At 44.8% G+C, this 17,719-nt stretch overlaps 1 protein-coding gene across 1 annotated transcript in view; it reads right to left on the bottom strand.

The window, feature by feature from the left end:
* Window positions 1-17,719, bottom strand: part of LOC133403676 (voltage-dependent T-type calcium channel subunit alpha-1I-like) — a 91,780-nt gene that overhangs the window by 18,113 nt on the left and 55,948 nt on the right. Inside the window, exons 20-26 of the mRNA XM_061678796.1 lie at window positions 14,209-14,387; window positions 14,013-14,139; window positions 12,293-12,418; window positions 12,063-12,152; window positions 9,437-9,629; window positions 7,889-8,040; window positions 4,108-4,217 (exon numbers count right to left, since the gene is read on the bottom strand). Coding sequence (XP_061534780.1) covers window positions 4,108-4,217; window positions 7,889-8,040; window positions 9,437-9,629; window positions 12,063-12,152; window positions 12,293-12,418; window positions 14,013-14,139; window positions 14,209-14,387 — 977 coding nt within the window. The remainder of the gene's footprint in view (window positions 1-4,107; window positions 4,218-7,888; window positions 8,041-9,436; window positions 9,630-12,062; window positions 12,153-12,292; window positions 12,419-14,012; window positions 14,140-14,208; window positions 14,388-17,719) is intronic.

Here is a 17,719-nt window from a genome sequence, read left to right as displayed (position 1 = left end):
AAAAGGGGCTACAATGAGTGAGCAAAAAATATGCCAAATATGAGGTGCAGCATCTAGTAAATAAGTGAAAAACAAATACAACTTTCTTTTGGGGAAGTCAATTCCCTGCCAAATTGCGGAATGAAATAAATGTTTCCTCGGACCAGATGTTATCTCTAGCAAGGAGATAGAGGAAGTAGTACATGGAATAATGTAAATAATGTAAACACCCTCAAAACCGGGTGGCCAGGGAAATCCAAAACACAGAAGAGTAGAAGACTAGACGCAAAGGCAGTATGAAATAGAAATAATGGGTATTGTCATAGATGGATGCAAAGGGAAGTAGACAGGAAGTAAAAAGCTTCCTTCAGCACATTTCTAAAAATGGAGCAGCAGATGTAATAATAAATATTTCCACGTTGGGAACTGCTGAAGTAATATGCAGCAACAGCTGCTCCATGCGGCAGCCATGCTGGGCGGTAGAGGACTCCACTGATATTGATATCCATTAAAATTCTATTTTTTGCAACTGCACAGCTTTAGCGTGGGTGTAAAAATATATTATTCCTCCCAAAAAAATTTCACAACCAGTTTGTTTCCCGACTGAAGGCTTTTTTTGTCCAAATGGATTAGTCACGCATGAACAAACATGACTTTCAACCATCCATCCATGAATATGAAACACAAACGCAAAATGAAAGCAACGAGCACCCCCGCAAAAGTCAGGGGAGCTGAGTTATTAGAGGTTCGTGTTTTATGGCGAGTCATCAAATTTTGTTGCCATGCTCTGCCCACACACAATGACACACACTCAATTTCTTCGGCATTTTGGGTTGCCCATCTTTCTAGGTTAAAATTTGGTCGCTATCAGGCAATCTCTAGGGTGAGTCTGGTTTGAAGGACACCTAAAAATGCTCAAAATGTGACCTCAATGGAATGCCCAAAATGGCAGCCTTTCTGTATTTTCAGGCATTCGTTTCAGAGATTTTGTTTGTTGGTTTACTGATGATAACCAACCATCCATCCATAAATTTTCTGAGCCGTTTCTCCTCACTAGGGTCGCGGGCGTGCTGGAGCCTATCCCAGTTATCATCGGGCAGGAGGCGGGGTACACCCTGAACTGGTTGCTGATGATAACAATCTATGCCAAATTCCATGTTGCTAAGTGAAACTGGCTAGGGAGCTGAATTTTCAGTCACACCATTTCATAGAGAGTCATCAAAATTCCCCGCCATTCTGCACCCACACACAATAGCTTGGTTAACCTGGAGTCTTGTATTACAATTATAATCTGTCTAGAATTCCAAACCAAATAAAAAAGCTCCATATAAACACGTCAGTCTTAATAAATGAATCCAAATGGAATCTCCTTTGGATTTACATGGATGGACTATTCCTTTTGCAATCAGATCAGAAGTAAATTTTCATCATGTAAACAGTGAATCGGAATTATGTCAGGCTGCGCTCTGTCCTCGCATGCTCTATCTTGACGTAAATGCATGGTGACGTCATCGTTTAAGAACTTGAAAACATAGCAGCTTCCTACCAGAGCTTGTCTCTGATAGGGATGTTTTTAACCACTTGTAACTTGTTTTTACCAAGCCGTTGCTTTAATCAAAGTGTAAAAACTATAGCAACTACTGTGCTAAATAGACGACTGACCTCCATCTTGGTAAATGACGTGATGTTTACCTCGATCTGCGCGTGTCACATGCCTGTAAAACATCTGTTCTGATTAAATTAAATGTAGTGGCCCGTGTAAACGCTCGTTCATAATAGTTCACGTTACATGCAAACAGTTGACCAGAGCTCTTAAAGTAAAACCCTGCTACTAATTTGGATTTATTGTGTGTATGCTAATGTTAATCAATTACCACAAAGTTGTTTAATTGCATTAAAAGATAAGAAAACATAAATATTAATGGTACAAAAATTTCCCATATTAAAATAGACCGTTGAACGTCTCAGTGACGTATTTTATTTGTCCATTTTTTTAGAAAGGTGTCTATATTGTATTAAGAGCCAATCAGAGCCAAGTGGAGTGATATACAATGACCTATCAGATTCCTAATGGAATGGGGTCAAAAGTGCAGAGAAAAAAAAAAATTGAGGGGCCAAAAGGTAAGGAAAGGTGACAAGAGACACGGGAAAAGAAAACGAGAATTACACAAAGAGAAATGGAGAGTTAAGACATTATTTGTTCAAGAATAAAATTCTACAGTTCAGCCAAGTTAACTAACAGTGGTTTTAAGAGTGGATGCATCTACCTGGCTAACGTAAGGAGTTATTTGTGTGGAATTAAGGTCTGTTAATAGTGCTGTGTCATCGACACAAGGCCTGCTATTAGCAATTAGCTTTGCTTCGCTCAACGAGGAAGAGACAAAGTGCGTGTAGGAGATCAAGGGGTTTCTTATAATAGGTGTGAATGTGAATGGTTATTTGTTTATACTGTATGTGCCCTATGATTGGCTGGCAACCAGTTCAGGGTGTAACCCCGCCTCTCGCCCGAGATCAGCTGAGATATGCGCCAGCACACCCGTGACCCTAGTGATGATGAAGAGTGGAAGAGTAGGATAAATAGTATACTGTTAATGATGAGTAAAATGAATTTGTTTATTGTCGGTGTCCCATTTCATGACGACACTTCCAGTTGGGGCACTCAGTCTTTGTGCTCAGTCGTTTACCGTTAATGTATCGTTAAATTGTGACACGGAGGCGGGGGCGGAGTCATGTACAATGCAGAAGAGATTGCTGCGGTAGGGGGTCGAATTCCAGAGCCTGCAGCCAATAACGTTAAAGTTACCGGTTACGAGATACCCTCCCACCCCCCCCGGTGGCATCAGCCGTTTCTGCCGACGTCCCCTTCTTGCGCCATTCTGCAGATGACAGTTGTCGGAAACATTGGATTTAGAGAGTAGATTAACTATTTGTTGATTTCAAAGTAATTTTTAAGGGAAGACACATTTTATTAAATTGTTGCCTGTGCGGCGGCACGGTGGACGACTGGTTAGAGCGTCAGCCTCACAGTTCTGAGGACCCGGGTTCAATCCCCGGCCCCGCCTGTGTGGAGTTTGCATGTTCTCCCCGTGCCTGCGTGGGTTTTCTCCGGGCACTCCGGTTTCCTCCCACATCCCAAAAACATGCATGAATTGGAGACTCTAAATTGCCCGTAGGCATGACTGTGAGTGCGAATGGTTGTTTGTTCCTATGTGCCCTGCGATTGGCTGGCAACCAGTTCAGGGTGTACCCCGCCTCCTGCCCGATGACAGCTGGGATAGGCTCCAGCACGCCCGCGACCCAAGTGAGGAGAAGCGGCTCAGAAAATGGATGGATGGATGGATGTTGCCTGTGCTGTTAAGGCAGCCCTCGCTTTTCGGCTGGCTTAAGAATGGTGTTTGGCTGCATGTTGACAACCGCGGCTATGAGTGGGAAGGCCACTGGCATCAATGGTGGATCACCTTGTACAAGTGAGTTCAAATCCCACTGGAATAACATTGGTTTTTTTGTAACTTTGACTTTTTGTGAGTCTACTCATGATATACATGCCTACCAAATTTCATGCTGTTCAGGGGTTGATTTTTCCAAGATCAAAATTGAATCTTTTATGGAAAATCATCAAACTTTGCTGCCATACTGCACCCACACACAATGACTTAATCTAAAAGTCTGCCCAATTTACCATCACCAAACCGTCTAGTATATGTTGTTAAAGTTAAAAGCCATCGGACAAAATTCTTTCGGACAACACTCTTTTAAGGATGCCTGGAAAAATGGGCAAAATGGCCCTTAAATGGCTGATTCAAACCAAAATGGCAGACTTCTTTTGTCTTTCTAAGCATGGCTTCTTGAGACATTTTTGTGAGCCTACTCATGATCGACAATCCTCCTAAAATTGATGTTGTGAACAGAAACTGGCTTCAGGGCCTGCATTTTGCCAATTCTGGACAAATTTATCTTTGAAAGACCCCTGAAAATGGCCAAAATGGCAGACTTCCTGTTTTCAGGCATGGCTTCTCAAGATGTTTTTGAGGGCCTACTCATGATTGACATAGCTACCAAATTTCATGTTGCTTGGTGAAACTGGCTTTGGGGGCTGAATTTTCCAAACATTCACCATCCTTTTCGTACCTGTCCTTGAAAAAACGTCGAAATCCGAAGGCCACAAGCTTTAGAGTTGCTTCAATGACAAATGTGGATGTGAAGAAGTAGTTGCAGTACTTCAGTGCAGTCTCCAGAGACTAAGACAAAAAAGACAATACACCTTTTGAAATCAGAGTGCTGCTATAATGATTGACACGCAGGACCGTCCAATGAAAGCTCCAGCAGGTCAGGAAATGCTGGCCAATCACAGTACAGTCACACAGTGCGGTTCGGTGGGCCTTAAAAACGAACGTCATTGATGTGATACTATTTATTTATTTTTTAATGAATGCTTATTTTTGCCATAATTAAATAAATAGATCCAATTAATTACCCAGTCAAAATATAAAATAATAATTGTTAATTCAATTGTGACTACATTGAACACTATTTATATTAAAAAGGCCATTCAATAGTAAATACAAACGTCCTGAAAATAATAAAGATGCTCGTAAATAAATAAATGCCAGGATAATCCCCTTTATAAAGTAAAATGTGACATATTTCATTAAAGCGCCCATTAATTAAAATGCTAAATATTGTATTTATCAATTAAGATGAACATACTAAATAGTCATTTATTTCATGATGTATGGATATATTCCATGACATTTTAAATTATTTAATGACACATATTTAATACATTTAAATATATATTTAATCAATGGATTTTTAAAAATTTTATTTCAACCATCCATCCATTTTCTACCGCTTAGCCGAGGTCGGGTCGTGGGGGCAGTAGCTTTAGCAGGGATGCCCAGCCTTCCCGCTCCCCAACCACTTCCTCCAGCTCTTTCGAGGGGATCCCGAGGCGTTCCCAGGCCAGCCGAGAGAGACATAGTCTCTCCAGCGTGTCCTGGGTCGTCCCGGGGACTCCTCCCAGTGGGACGTGCCCAGAACACCTCACCAGGGAGGCGTCCAGGAGGCATCCGAATCAGATACCCCAGCCACCTCATCTGGCTCCTCTCGATGTGGAGGAGCAGCGGCTCTACTCTGAGATCCTCCCGGATGACCGAGCTTCTCACCCCTATCTCTCCAAACTCTGACTACGGTCGTATAGGGACCGAACAGCCCGTATCAGGAGGTTCGGTACCCCATACTCCCGAAGCACCCCCCACAGGACTCCGCGTGGGACACGGTCGAACGCCTTCTCCAAGACCACAAAACACATGTAGACTGGTTGGGCGAACTCCCATGCACCCTCGAGGACGCTGCCGAGGGTGTAGAGCTGATCTACGGCAGGACGAAAAACCACACTGCTCCTCCTCAATGTGATCTCCCTGTAGTTGGGACACACCCTCTGGTTCCCCTTCTTAAAAAGGGGGACCACCACTCCAATCTGCCAACCCAGAGGCACCGTCCCCGATATCCACGCGATGTTGCAGAGGCATGTCAACAAGGACAGCCCCACAACATCCAGAGCCTTTAGGAACTCTGGGGAATCTCATCCACCCCCGGGGCCTTGCCACCAAGGAGCTTTTTAACCACCTCGGTGACCTCAACCCCAGAGATAGGAGAGCCCGCCTCAGAGAACCCATATTCTACTTCCGCATGGGAAGGCATGTCGGTGGAGTTGAGGAGGTCTTCGAAGTATTCTCCCCACCGACTCACAACATCCCGAGTGGAGGTCAGCAGTGCCCCATCCCCACTATACACAGTGTTGGTGGTGCACTGCTTTCCCCTCCTGAGATGCTGGATGGTGGACCAGACTTTCCTTGAAGCCGTCTGCAAATCTTTTTCTATGGCCTCACCGAACTCCTCCTATGCCTAGTTTTTGCCTCAGCGACCACCAAAGCTGCAATCCGCTTGGCCAGCCGGTATCCATCAGCTGCCTCAGGGCCCGATAGGACTCCTTCTTCAGCTTGACGGCATCCCTCACCGCTGGTGTCCACCAACGGGTTCGGGGATTGCCGCCACGACAGGCACCGACAACCGTCCGGCCACAGCTCCGGTTGGCCGCATCAGCAATGGAGGCGTGGAACATGGTCCACTCGGACTCAATGTCCCCCGCCTCCCCCGAGACGTGGGTGAAGTTCTGCCGGAGGTGGGAGTTGAAAGTCCTTCTGACGGGATTCTGCCAGATGGGCAGAAAGATGAGTTTGGGCCTGCCAGGGCGGACCGGCATCTTCACCCCACCATCGGAGCCAACTCATCACCAGGTGGTGATCATTTGACAGCTCCGCCCCGCTCTTCACCCGAGTGTCTAAGACATGCGGCCGCAAGTCCGATGACGAGACCACAAAGTCGATCATCAAACTGCGACCTAGTGCAGGTGTGGACACCCTTATGCTTAAACATGGTGTTCGTGATGGACAATCCGTGATGAGCATAGAAATCCAATAACAGAACACCGCTCGGGTTCTGATCGGGGGGGGGGGGGGGGGGGGCATTCCTCCCAATCACGCCCTTCCAGGTCTCACTGTTATTGCCCACGTGAGCATTGAAGTCCCCCAGCAGAACAAAGGAGTCCCCAGCGGGAGCTCTCCTTCGAAGGACTCCAAGTGTCGGTACTCTGAACTGCTGTTTGGTGCATAGGCACAAACAACAGTCAGGACCCGTCCCCTCACCCAAAGGCGGAGGGAGGCTACCCTCCCGTCCACCGGGGTGAACCCCAACGTACAGGCGCCGAGTCAAGGGGCAAAAGGTATACCCAAACCTGCTCGGCACCTCTCACCGTTGGCAACTCCAGAGTGGAAGAGAGTCTAACCCCTCTCGAGAGGACTGGTACCAGAGCCCAAGCTGTGTGTGGTGGCGAGCCCGACTATATCTAGTCGGAACTTCTCGACCTCACTCACCAGCTCGGGCTTCTTCCCTGCCAGAGAGGTGACATTCTACGTACCTAGAGCCAGCTTCTGCAGCCGGGGATCGGATCGCCAAGGTCCCTCCTTCGGCCACCGCCCAGCTCACAATCCACCCGACCCCTATGGCCCCTCCCACAGGTGGTGCGCCCATGGGAAGGGGGACGCACGTTACCCTTTTGGGCTGTGCCCGGCCGGGCCCCATGGGTGCAGGCGCTCGTCATTGAGGCCAAATTCACCTTATAGCTTTTAAAAATAGATTTAACAACATTTTAATGGTTTGTGGCATTTTTTTTATTTTATGGCTTTTTAATAGTTAATTACATTTGATTCATTTGATGACTTTATTAAAAATTTATTATGTATTTACTGCCTTTTTATTTAGATTTAAAATCAGTCATGAAATAAATAATCATCGACAGTATCTGTATAATTATTATTAAACAGTTATTTTTTGTAGCCACGGTGACTGACTGGTTAGCACAGCTGCCTCACAGCTCTGAGGACCAGGGTTCAAATCTGGCCTCGCCTGTGTGGCGTTTGCATGTTCTCCACGTGCCTGTGTGGGTTTTCCCCGGGTACTCCGGTTTTCTTCCCCATTCCAAAAACATGCCTGGTAGGTTAATTGAAGACTCAAAATTGCCCGTAGGTATGAATGTGAATGGTTGTTTGTTTATATGTGCCCTGCGATTGGCTGGCGACCAGTTCAGGGTGTAACCCGCCTCTCGCCCGAAGATAGCTGGGATAGTCTCCAGCACGGCCGCGACCTTAGTGAGGATAAGCGGTACGGATAATGGATGGAAATGAACATATATTTCACACATTAATCATCTGTTTGATTGGCTCTGTATTTCGTGATTATATATTATCATCACCAAGTTGCCATTTTACATGACACAGCATGAGCAGTCTGCCATGTTGTTTACGTCCAAATACTGTACGTTACATATATATGTTATACTGTATCTTACCTGAGGCTGGCTGTAGTGCTCAAGTGACATGGTGATGACATTGATGCAGATGATGAAGGTGATGACCAGGTCCAGGTAGTGGCTGGTGCACAGTGTGTGGATGGCCAGTCGTGCCGGGCCATAGGAGGCGAAGTAAGGAAGCTTCTGGGCCTCTGCACGTGAGCACATTGGGTTAAGAATGCTGGGTTTGAGGCAGCAGGGAAATTAGAAACATACCGCTCTCACTGGGCATCATTCACGATGTGTAGAAATGTTCCCAACTCTGCAAAATCTCAGTCGGATTCATGACGTGTACCGGTCAATTTTCTACTTACCATCGTACATGTCAGTGAATCAGAAGTTATTCTAAAAGACAGGGTCTTTCCCGCTGAGGTGCAATCTGCATAAACCACGCCCTCATTTCCCTATAAAAGGGCATCCATTTGATGCCGAAGTGAGTAAGTTATAGATGTTTTTGATGGCCGTTTGTCAACTGTAAATTTTGTCAAATGTTGTTTGAGATTTGCAGCATGTGTACTGGGTCGATACAAAAACTTTGAAGCCTCGGATAAACTAGAAAACGCGAGCAGGATACACACATACTGTACATACAGCACAAACTGTACAAGCACTTGAACGGAAAGGGGGTGAAAGTGATGAAGTGTCCATTTCACGGTTATTTAGAACATTTAGTTAACTCAGCAAATTCCCGCTTTCAGTTCTTGTTGTTACAGTTTTCATAAAATACTGTAGTTTCAACACATTGTGCATCTTCGGTAAAACGTGTTTAACCTTCTTTCAGAAGCTGATCCTTTATTATTTGCGCGCACGCATGGTCTGAGAAGATTTGTTCGCAGAGTAGACACACATTCATGTACGGCCATATTCATGATCACAGTTCGTCAAACGCGCGTATGCACAATTTAGGCACAAATTTGTGCATACCCTCCGTTAGTGAACGAGGCCCAATATTCGTCAGAGCATTTGAGGCGGCTGGAAAATTGACACATTCTAATCAAATGTAAGCAAGAATTTGCTACCAAGTGGCAGTGAGCAGTATAGGGATGACAGATGAGATAATTGGACGATTGGCGTGTGTTCGAGGCTGCTAAGAAATCAGGAACAGCTAACCTCAAAGCATTCTAGATATATGTAAATGATGCCTCGTGACTGTGATGCTGCATTTGAGGCAGCTGGAAAATTTGAAACAAGGTCTGACGGCAAAGCATTTCCAACTTGTCATCAAAGCAGCATTTAGCAATGCCATCCATCCTTCCATTTTCCGAGCCGCTTATCCTCACAAGGTTCGCGGGAGTGCTGGAGCCTATCCCAACTATCACCGGGCAAGGAAGCGGGGCACACCCTGAAATGGTTGCCATTTTAATTTTTTTGTCTATGATGTTATCTTTAGTCTCGTTTTGGGGAATAGCTCAAATATTTTGGAATCAGCCAACAAAGAGCCTCATATTTTTTTGTGTGACAACTTTAAATCCATTAGAAAATGGGGACGCTATGAGCATTAGCAAAACATTTTGCTTTTCTTTTTTTTTTGTGGTCAATATTACTTACTGCGCCTCTTCTTCTCCATGCGCCGCAGGCGCTTCTCCTCGCGCCGCCTGGCCTCCTCCACCTCCTGGTGTTGGCGACACTTGTGGAAGTTCTCCACCACCACGCCCACAAACATGTTGAGCACAAAGAAGCTGACGATGAGCAGGAAAGAGATGAAGTAAAGCAGCATCCACGGGTTGTTGTTGATCACTGGCTGTAAGGGGGGACGGCAACGACGGGGAGGGGGGGGGGGGGGGGGAACAATGTTAGTGTGCCAATCACTAAACATAATCCCTTATCTTTGATTTATATAGTTAAAGTATAAAGTTTCCACCATATCAGACTACCTAGGTGTTCCTAATAGATTGTCCAGTGTGGAGGGTACTGGAAGACTATTATATATTTTTACAAATATACTGTATAATATTTTATCCCACATTTCATCTTTTTAAAAGTCAAATCACTGTCTAGTTTCTATAGAAGTGTCAGCCAATTATCTAAAGCCAAGAAGCCAGCTCCGCACAAAAAAAACACATATTCCGGTCCTGTATAAATATAAAGTTATAAGTATAATACATCCAAAGGATTGGAGAAGGAGCAGGTAAAGGTTATTACACGACATCATTACCAACCAACAATCATGGTTCAAGTGTCACCAAAAAGCAGCAGACGTTCAATTGTGTGAGAAAGAGAGCTGAAAGCTAAAATTGGATTAGTCTTTTTTTTGCTTTTTTGCCTTCCTCCCCGCAGCAGCCTGACAGAATCTTCCGGAAAAAAGGAGAAAGTCTCCCTGGAGTAGATTACTTAATGGCTTTGAAATGAAAGCAGCTGCGAGGGAGAATCTGTTCACATCAGCTGACGCGTACGCGTGGCGTATGTGCGCCTGCGGGCAACAATGTGCCACGCAAAAAAGGTCGACACTTGAGTTGAGGACAAAAATGCTGATGTGGTGAACAAATGCGTTTAACCTCTTGGCAAATATCTAGAAGTCTATGAAGTTCACGTTTTGGCACATTGGAAGGAAAGGAGTTCATTTGGATCCCATTTCTGACACCAAACGCGGTGGCAATATGGTTGCATGTTATAGCATGTAGCTTCTACAAACACGAGGAGCCTTGTGAACATAGCATACAGCTGTTTACAGTGTCCACTGGATCCCACTTCTGACCCAACTGTTGTGGTGAATCTGTCTGACCGTCCCGTGCAGCTAAATATGGTAATAAAAATATTAGTATCGAAGTCCCATGAAGAGGACATTCAGATTGTTAATTTATTGGATCCCACTTCTATGACACCAAATATTGTGGCAATAAAAATGTAAGGTAGACAAGGTCTTCACACTAGCTGCTACAGACATGAGGAGCCTTGTGATAATCAAATAAAACTCTATACAGTGTCCTCAGGATTCCACTTCTGGCTTACCCCTTAAACTGTCTGACCCTCAAATGTAGCTACATAAGGTAACCAACATTGTTACCCAACATTCGGTAGCTCAGTCCTCTGGACCTCACTTCTGACATGACAATATGGTCACATACTAAATTAGGTCTTCTGACTCATATGCAAGTTTCCACTTCTGGCACCAAACCTTGTGCAATTTCTCAGACTGTTTGACCCTGCTGCGTAGCTACGTAAGGTAACCAACATGTCCAGTTGGTCGCTCCTCTGGATACCACTTCTGACACCAAATGTTGTGACAGTATGGCTGCATCGTAGACAAGGTCCTCGTAGCATGCTAGGTTCTACATAAAGATGAGCAGTCCCGTGATGATGATATACATTTGTTATCAGCATCCTCTTGATCCCACTTCTGGCACCAAATGTTGGGGCATATATCAATGTCATCTCATCTTTTATGTTTGTCCAGTTGTATTAAATTATACATTGCTCTTGGAGCCCACTTCTGATGCCAAATGTAGTAGAATGTAGTGCTAAGTACTGCTACAAACATTTCTTTACCGCTTATCCTCAGTAAGGCCGCGGGCTGTTGGAGCCTATCCCAGCTATCTTTGGGCGGGAGTCGGGGTACACCCTGAATCAGTCGCCAGCCAATCGCAGGGCACATAGAAACAAACAACCATTCGCACTTACATTCACACCTACGGGCAATTTAGAGTCCTCAATCAACCTACCACGCATGTTTTTGGGCTGTGGGAGGAAACCGGAGTACCCGGAGAAAACCCACCCAGGCACGGGGAGAACATGCAAACTCCACACAGGCGGGGCCGGGATTTGAACTCCGGTCCCCAGAACTGTGAGGCAGATGTGCTCAACAGTCGCCCACCGTGCCGGCCTGTTGTGCTGTTGCTGTTGTTACAAACAGGAATGTCAAAAACAAAATACAGCGTCCATGTCCCTCTTCTGACAGCATCCCATTATATTGTCTAAAACTCTTTTGTAGCTAAATAAGGTAACAAAGGTCATTTAAAATCCTCTGGATCCAACTTCTTTCTCCAAATGTCATGGCAAAATGGTTGCATAGTCGACAAGGTCACTCAGGTAGCTAAATAAGAACAAATTGTTTGCTCCCAATTGCCACTAATACATGGCTGGTGAATCTTCGGATCCTACTTCTGACACCAAATATTTTTCCAAAATGGTCAATATTATTGTCTTTGTAGATTATTCTTTGCAGGAAGTGGGTTACCTGCTGGTCGATGCCCACTGCATCCAGTCCGTGATACATGATATTCACCCAGCCATCTTTGGAGGCCAGCACAAACAAGGACATCAGAGCCTTAGGGAAGTTACAAAAAAATAAAATAAAAATAAAACTGATGAACAATTTTTAATCTGGGAACACAATAAGACTTAATGGAAAAAAGTATTGGGACACAGTTCTTTATTAAAAAGTAATCAATTAAGGGTGCTTTGTACCTGACCAAGATTGTCAAAGTTGTATTTGTGGTGCACCCATCGGTAGTTGGCGGCCAGGCAGTCGGACTTGTTGGTGATGTTCTTCACGTTGATACTCACGCAGTAGTAGAATTTGCCTTTGAACAGCTGCCTCACACACATGCAGAGAAATACCTCCATCACTTGTTGTGATATGCATTTCTGAAGTGCTTCCATAATTAGCACCCGATGCAGCTCCAATGCGCACATGAAAGACTTGACAGCGTGAGTTGTTGACAGCCTGCTTTTCCTTCATGAGGAAAAATGTCATTCAGAAGTGTTGCATGATGGGAAGGCTAAGAACAATATGAGGGTTTAGAAGGATTATGCAGAGGAAAAGCAACTGTTTATTATGGGGTTCATATAGCACGAAACATAAAAAAAACTACCTAAGGCTACCTACAACCCTACTCTTAACACGGAACCCTAACCCAAACCCCACTATCCCTACTCATAACCATTTACACATACCCTAATCCAATTATTAACACATATCCTAACCCTCACCAAAACAGTTAACCCTAACACTGAACTCTAATCCTAGCACTAACACTCTCTCTAACGCTAACCCATAAAATTACCCCTACTACCCCTAAAACTAACACTAACCCAATGCCTTGACCTTGTAACTAACCCAAACCCCTTACACTTATGCCGAACTCAGCCTACAGGGCTTTCTTGTCGTTCACAATGGCCAATATGTCAAATTACAAGACATAGTGTCATAAATTTGTTTACCAGACGAGTGGCCACACTACAAGTATGACAGTAACCAGACCCCGCCTAGTCATCACATGCTCTCGCCAAGAGCAGGGGCCAACAGCACAGGTCTTCGGGCAGGCGGGGCAAGAAGAAAGAGCCCAGGCAGCAGGGAAACAGTTTGTGGGCATGCAGGACCACAGGACGCAAGTGCGAGAAGTGCAGGTTTGACCGGAGCTTGGCTCTGCAGGAACAACCAGCACATAGCAGGTGCTCCCGGCAGAAAAGTGAGCGAGAGAGCGCGCGAGTCAGGAAGTCACGGATCACACTATTGATCAATGTCTAGGAACAATTGTAGGAGCATCTAGGACATGTCACACTATGCGGGAAAACAAAAACATTCAGACACGGCAAACTTTTTGCGTTGTGAGGCGTTGTTGAATATGTCACACTACACGGGGTGACGATGCTTGATCAGGGAATCATAACCCAAATGATCGGCCACGACAGTAAATGTTGTTTGCGACGTGTCTGTCAGATCAAAATCTGGCTACATTTGTGTAGTCTGAGCTCTGCCTTATCCTAACACGAACTGATAACACTAACCACAACACCAACCCCATCACTAACCCTAGCCCCTGACATTAATGCTAACTGAACATCAACCTCTACTCCAACCTCAAAGCCTAATTCACAGACCAAGCCTTTACAATGACACCAACACCAACCTTAACCCATCCGTCTATCTATTCTCAATACCGCTCATCCTGTTCAGGATCGCGGGGTGCTGGAGCCTATCCCAGCTGATTTTGGACTACACCCTGAACTGGTTGCCAGTCAGTTGCAGGGCACATATAGACATGGACAACCATTCACACTAACCCGAACCCTACCACTAATCTTCACCCATGACAGTTACTCCAACCCATAACCCTAACACTATCCCCTAACTCATTAACCCAACACTTATCCTAAAAGCAACCCTTTGTAGCATTTTATTTACCTGAACTCCAAGAATTCCAAAGATGATGAAAAAGGCACAGCATATGAGGACGATGTTGCCGATGGGCTTGAGAGAGGTAATGAGGGTCTCCACCACCAGCTTCAGACCCGGAGCTCTGCTGATGACCCTGCCAGAGGACAGAGGGAAAAAAATATAACCTTTGTTACAGCTCCAGATCAAATTTCCCCCAGCCCACCTGAGGGGTCGCAACGTCCGCAGTAGCCTGAGGACGCGGAGGACACCGAGGATTTTAGCGCCCCCCGCCATGGACACCACGATGTCGATGAGCGACACGAAGACCAGGAAGCCGTCCAGAATGTTCCAGCTGCTCCGCAGGTAGGCCGTCTCACCCAGGTACAGACCCATGGACACCACCTGTGGAGATGACGGGTGCGAAGATGATGAGGACACGATGAAGACCATGCAGAAAACACAGCAGGGGCCCCTCGTGTTGACATCTTTTAATATTTGGTTCATTTTTCTTCCAATTTAGTCGCTCAGATATTTTTGTTTTGTTTAATGCTCCCTTGATAATGGATGCAGATAATCACAAATTGTGGGATTTTAAAAGACACATGAAACCACAGTATACCTTACCTTACTTTCTTTATTCGCAGAACTTTTGGGTTAGGGTGCTTGTGGAGACGAGTTTTGAGAATGTGGGCAAATCACCGAAACTTTGCTGTCAGGCTGTGCTCCAAACCTATGAAGAAAACCCCAAATCTTTGCAATCCATTGTTGCCCTTCTGTCTAGTATACCCTGGTTCGATTTGGTGGCAAACAGTTGAATTTACTACTACAGAAGTATGTTCAGGTACAACTCCAGTGTTCAGGCACGGATCCCTGGAGCAAACAGTGGAAAATCTGTGAATTGATGCCCCTCTTAAAAAGGTCTATGCTGTAATATAATTGCTATGGATGCCGGAATTTGGACTTTTGTCCAAATAACTCATTAACTAGCATTAGCACCAAGATGACACCAAGATGCCAAAAGATGGCGGCAAAGCAATACCTTCCTTTGACTCTTTCCTTGTCCAAATAAGGATCGGTTCCAAAAAGAAATCTGCCAATAATCGAATTTACAAATGCCAACCTGCGAACATGCTCTGTACTGGAAATGGCAAAAAAGGCACATTCAAACCAAAATGGTCAAATACCTGTGCGTTTCACTGTATAGATTCCTGGGGATTTTCGTGTGACTGACTTGTCATGATGGTCATGTGTGTCGGATTTCATGTAAATTGGACTCACTTTTGGTCAAAATGGGCAACAAGTTCATTTTGTGCTTCATGTTCAATCACTGCAGATAGAATGTACCCCCGCATATTCCTGGTTTGGGATTTGCAGATTCACCTATTTGCAGATTTTTTTGGGGAACCTATCCCTGGTATTCACATAATTATTTGTGGTATTTTCTTCCAACGTACCCGTTTATTCATTTTTTTTGGAATGGTCCCTTGGCCTTTCACATTGTTTGGGTGAAAAAATAATTCAAAAAAATATATATATCTTTTTTTGTCAACAGTTTTAATGAGTGTCAATTATTTGTATTTTCGATAACTTAGGCAGCATAGTATATGAGCTCTATACAGGGCAACTTTTGGTGAGACGTTAAGACATCGGCCATGTCAAGTGAGCCAGATTTCACTGTACACTGCAAGGTTTCAAGACATGCGAGATGCAGCAATATCGCTCTGTTTCACAGACACCAGTTGCATCAAATGAACCATATTTAATTGTTCCCTGCCCAGATTCAAGGCACCCTTTTCAAAAAATGCCATGCTTTTTCTTTGGACAGCGACATTATCTTTTTACAGGGCAACCTCAAAGATGCCCGTTGTGTTCAGTAGGGTTGGGCATCATTTGAATTTGAGGAATTCCGGTCCCGATTCGAGTTCCTTATTTCAATTCCGGTTCCAAACGATTCTCAATTCCGATTCTTTTAGGGGGCTGGGTCAAAGACGTTTGCTTCATGTTGCTGACATCGTTCTGTAACTTGTGTGGCGTACATTACCAGGTAATGGGTACGGTTAAGCTAATGCTTTTTATTGTACTGTGGATAAGTGATATTCCTGCCACTTGCGAGCTGCCAAAAGTAACAAAAAAGTTACTTTTTTCTAACTTAGTTACTTTTGAAATCAAGTCATCAGCAAAGTAACTAAGTTACTTTTAAGCTCAAGTAATCAGTAAAGTAACTAAGTTACTTTTTCAAGGTAACTGTGGCAACACTGGTTGGCATGGATGTATTTTATTGTTTCACTCACCCAATTGACTGAGAGTTGACTTCAGTGCAGCTCCCCGCGGTGTAGCCTGAGGCTCGGAGCGGGACTCGGGAGGGAGCGCATCAGACACTACACAGCGTGAAAGCCTCCTTTGCACATCCATCCATATCCTCACTCGGGTCGCGGGCATGCTGGAGCCTATCCCAGCTATCTTCGGGCGAGAGGCGGGGTACAGCCTGAACTGGTCGCCAGCCAATCACAGGGCACATAGAAACAACCATTCGCACTCACATTCACACCCACGGGCAATTCAGAATCTTCAATCAACCTACCATTCATGTTTTTGGGGATGTGGGAGAAACCGGAGTACCTAGCGAAAACCCACACAGGCACGGGGAGAAGATGCAAACTCCACACTGGCAGGGCCTGGATTTGAACCCCAGTTCTCAGAACTGTGAGGCAGATGTGCTAACCAGTCGTCCACCATGCCGCCCTCCTTTGCACAATATAATCTTATTCCAAGTGTTGCACTGAGGTGACTGGTCATTATTTTTTTACAAAGTTAAGACACACTTTTGTTCGCCGCCATTGGGCACAAGCACGTGTTCGTGGGCATTCTTCTTCATTGGTTTTTGCCACTTCTTCTTCGGGGTCGAAACTGGGAACCGAGATTATTATTATAACGATTCAGGGAGATCCGGTTCCAATTGGTTCTCGATTCTCGATGCCCAATCCTAGTGTTCAGTGAAGCAGATGTTCCTGTAACTTACCCTGATACAGTATTTACAGTACAGTATACGGTATTCGCTTTTTATGAGGCAACTTTTAGTCCAATGTTAAAGACGCTGGTCACGTCAAGTGAGCTATATTTTAGTGTATCCTGTAGTAGTCGTAGCTAGTCGTAGTAGTTATTTTCTTTGTCGAGTGACACTATTAGTTTTACAGAGCAACTTTTGGTTTGATGTTAAGTGGGCCAGATTCATCAAGTGAACCAAATTTCATTATTCCCTGCACAGATTCAAGATGCCCTGCACCGGATGCAGCACAAACTTCACCTGCCACAGTAGGTACTGTAATACTTTTAAATTTTACAGGGCAAATTTTGGTTGGATGTTAGGTTGGGTAAAGTCAACCAGGTTTTATTGTACCCTGCACCAATTCAATAAACCTCGTGCTGGAAGCAATACATGCCATGCTTCACAGTAGAAACAGTTGGTTTTTCTTTGGACAGGATTAAACTTTCACAGGAAAATTTTGATCCAATGTTTGTCTAACCAAATTTCATTGTAGCAAGCACAGATTCATGACACGCTGTGGTGGATGCGGCAAAACGTTCATGTTTCACAGTGTTCGTTGTGTTCCATTTTTCTTCCCATGCTCATGCAGACTTCCAGGCCATGTTACAAATACATCAACATTTAGCTCAGACGACAAAGGCGAGGAATAAGAATATCCTGGTGAGGGATATGCGGGTATCACGGTGGG

The sequence above is a fragment of the Phycodurus eques genome, chromosome 6 (genome assembly GCF_024500275.1).
Source record: "Phycodurus eques isolate BA_2022a chromosome 6, UOR_Pequ_1.1, whole genome shotgun sequence".
In the NCBI taxonomy this organism is placed as follows: Eukaryota; Metazoa; Chordata; class Actinopteri; order Syngnathiformes; family Syngnathidae; genus Phycodurus; species Phycodurus eques.
Note: the sequence above shows the minus strand (reverse complement) of the source record. Positions and strands in the feature narration are given on the sequence as shown.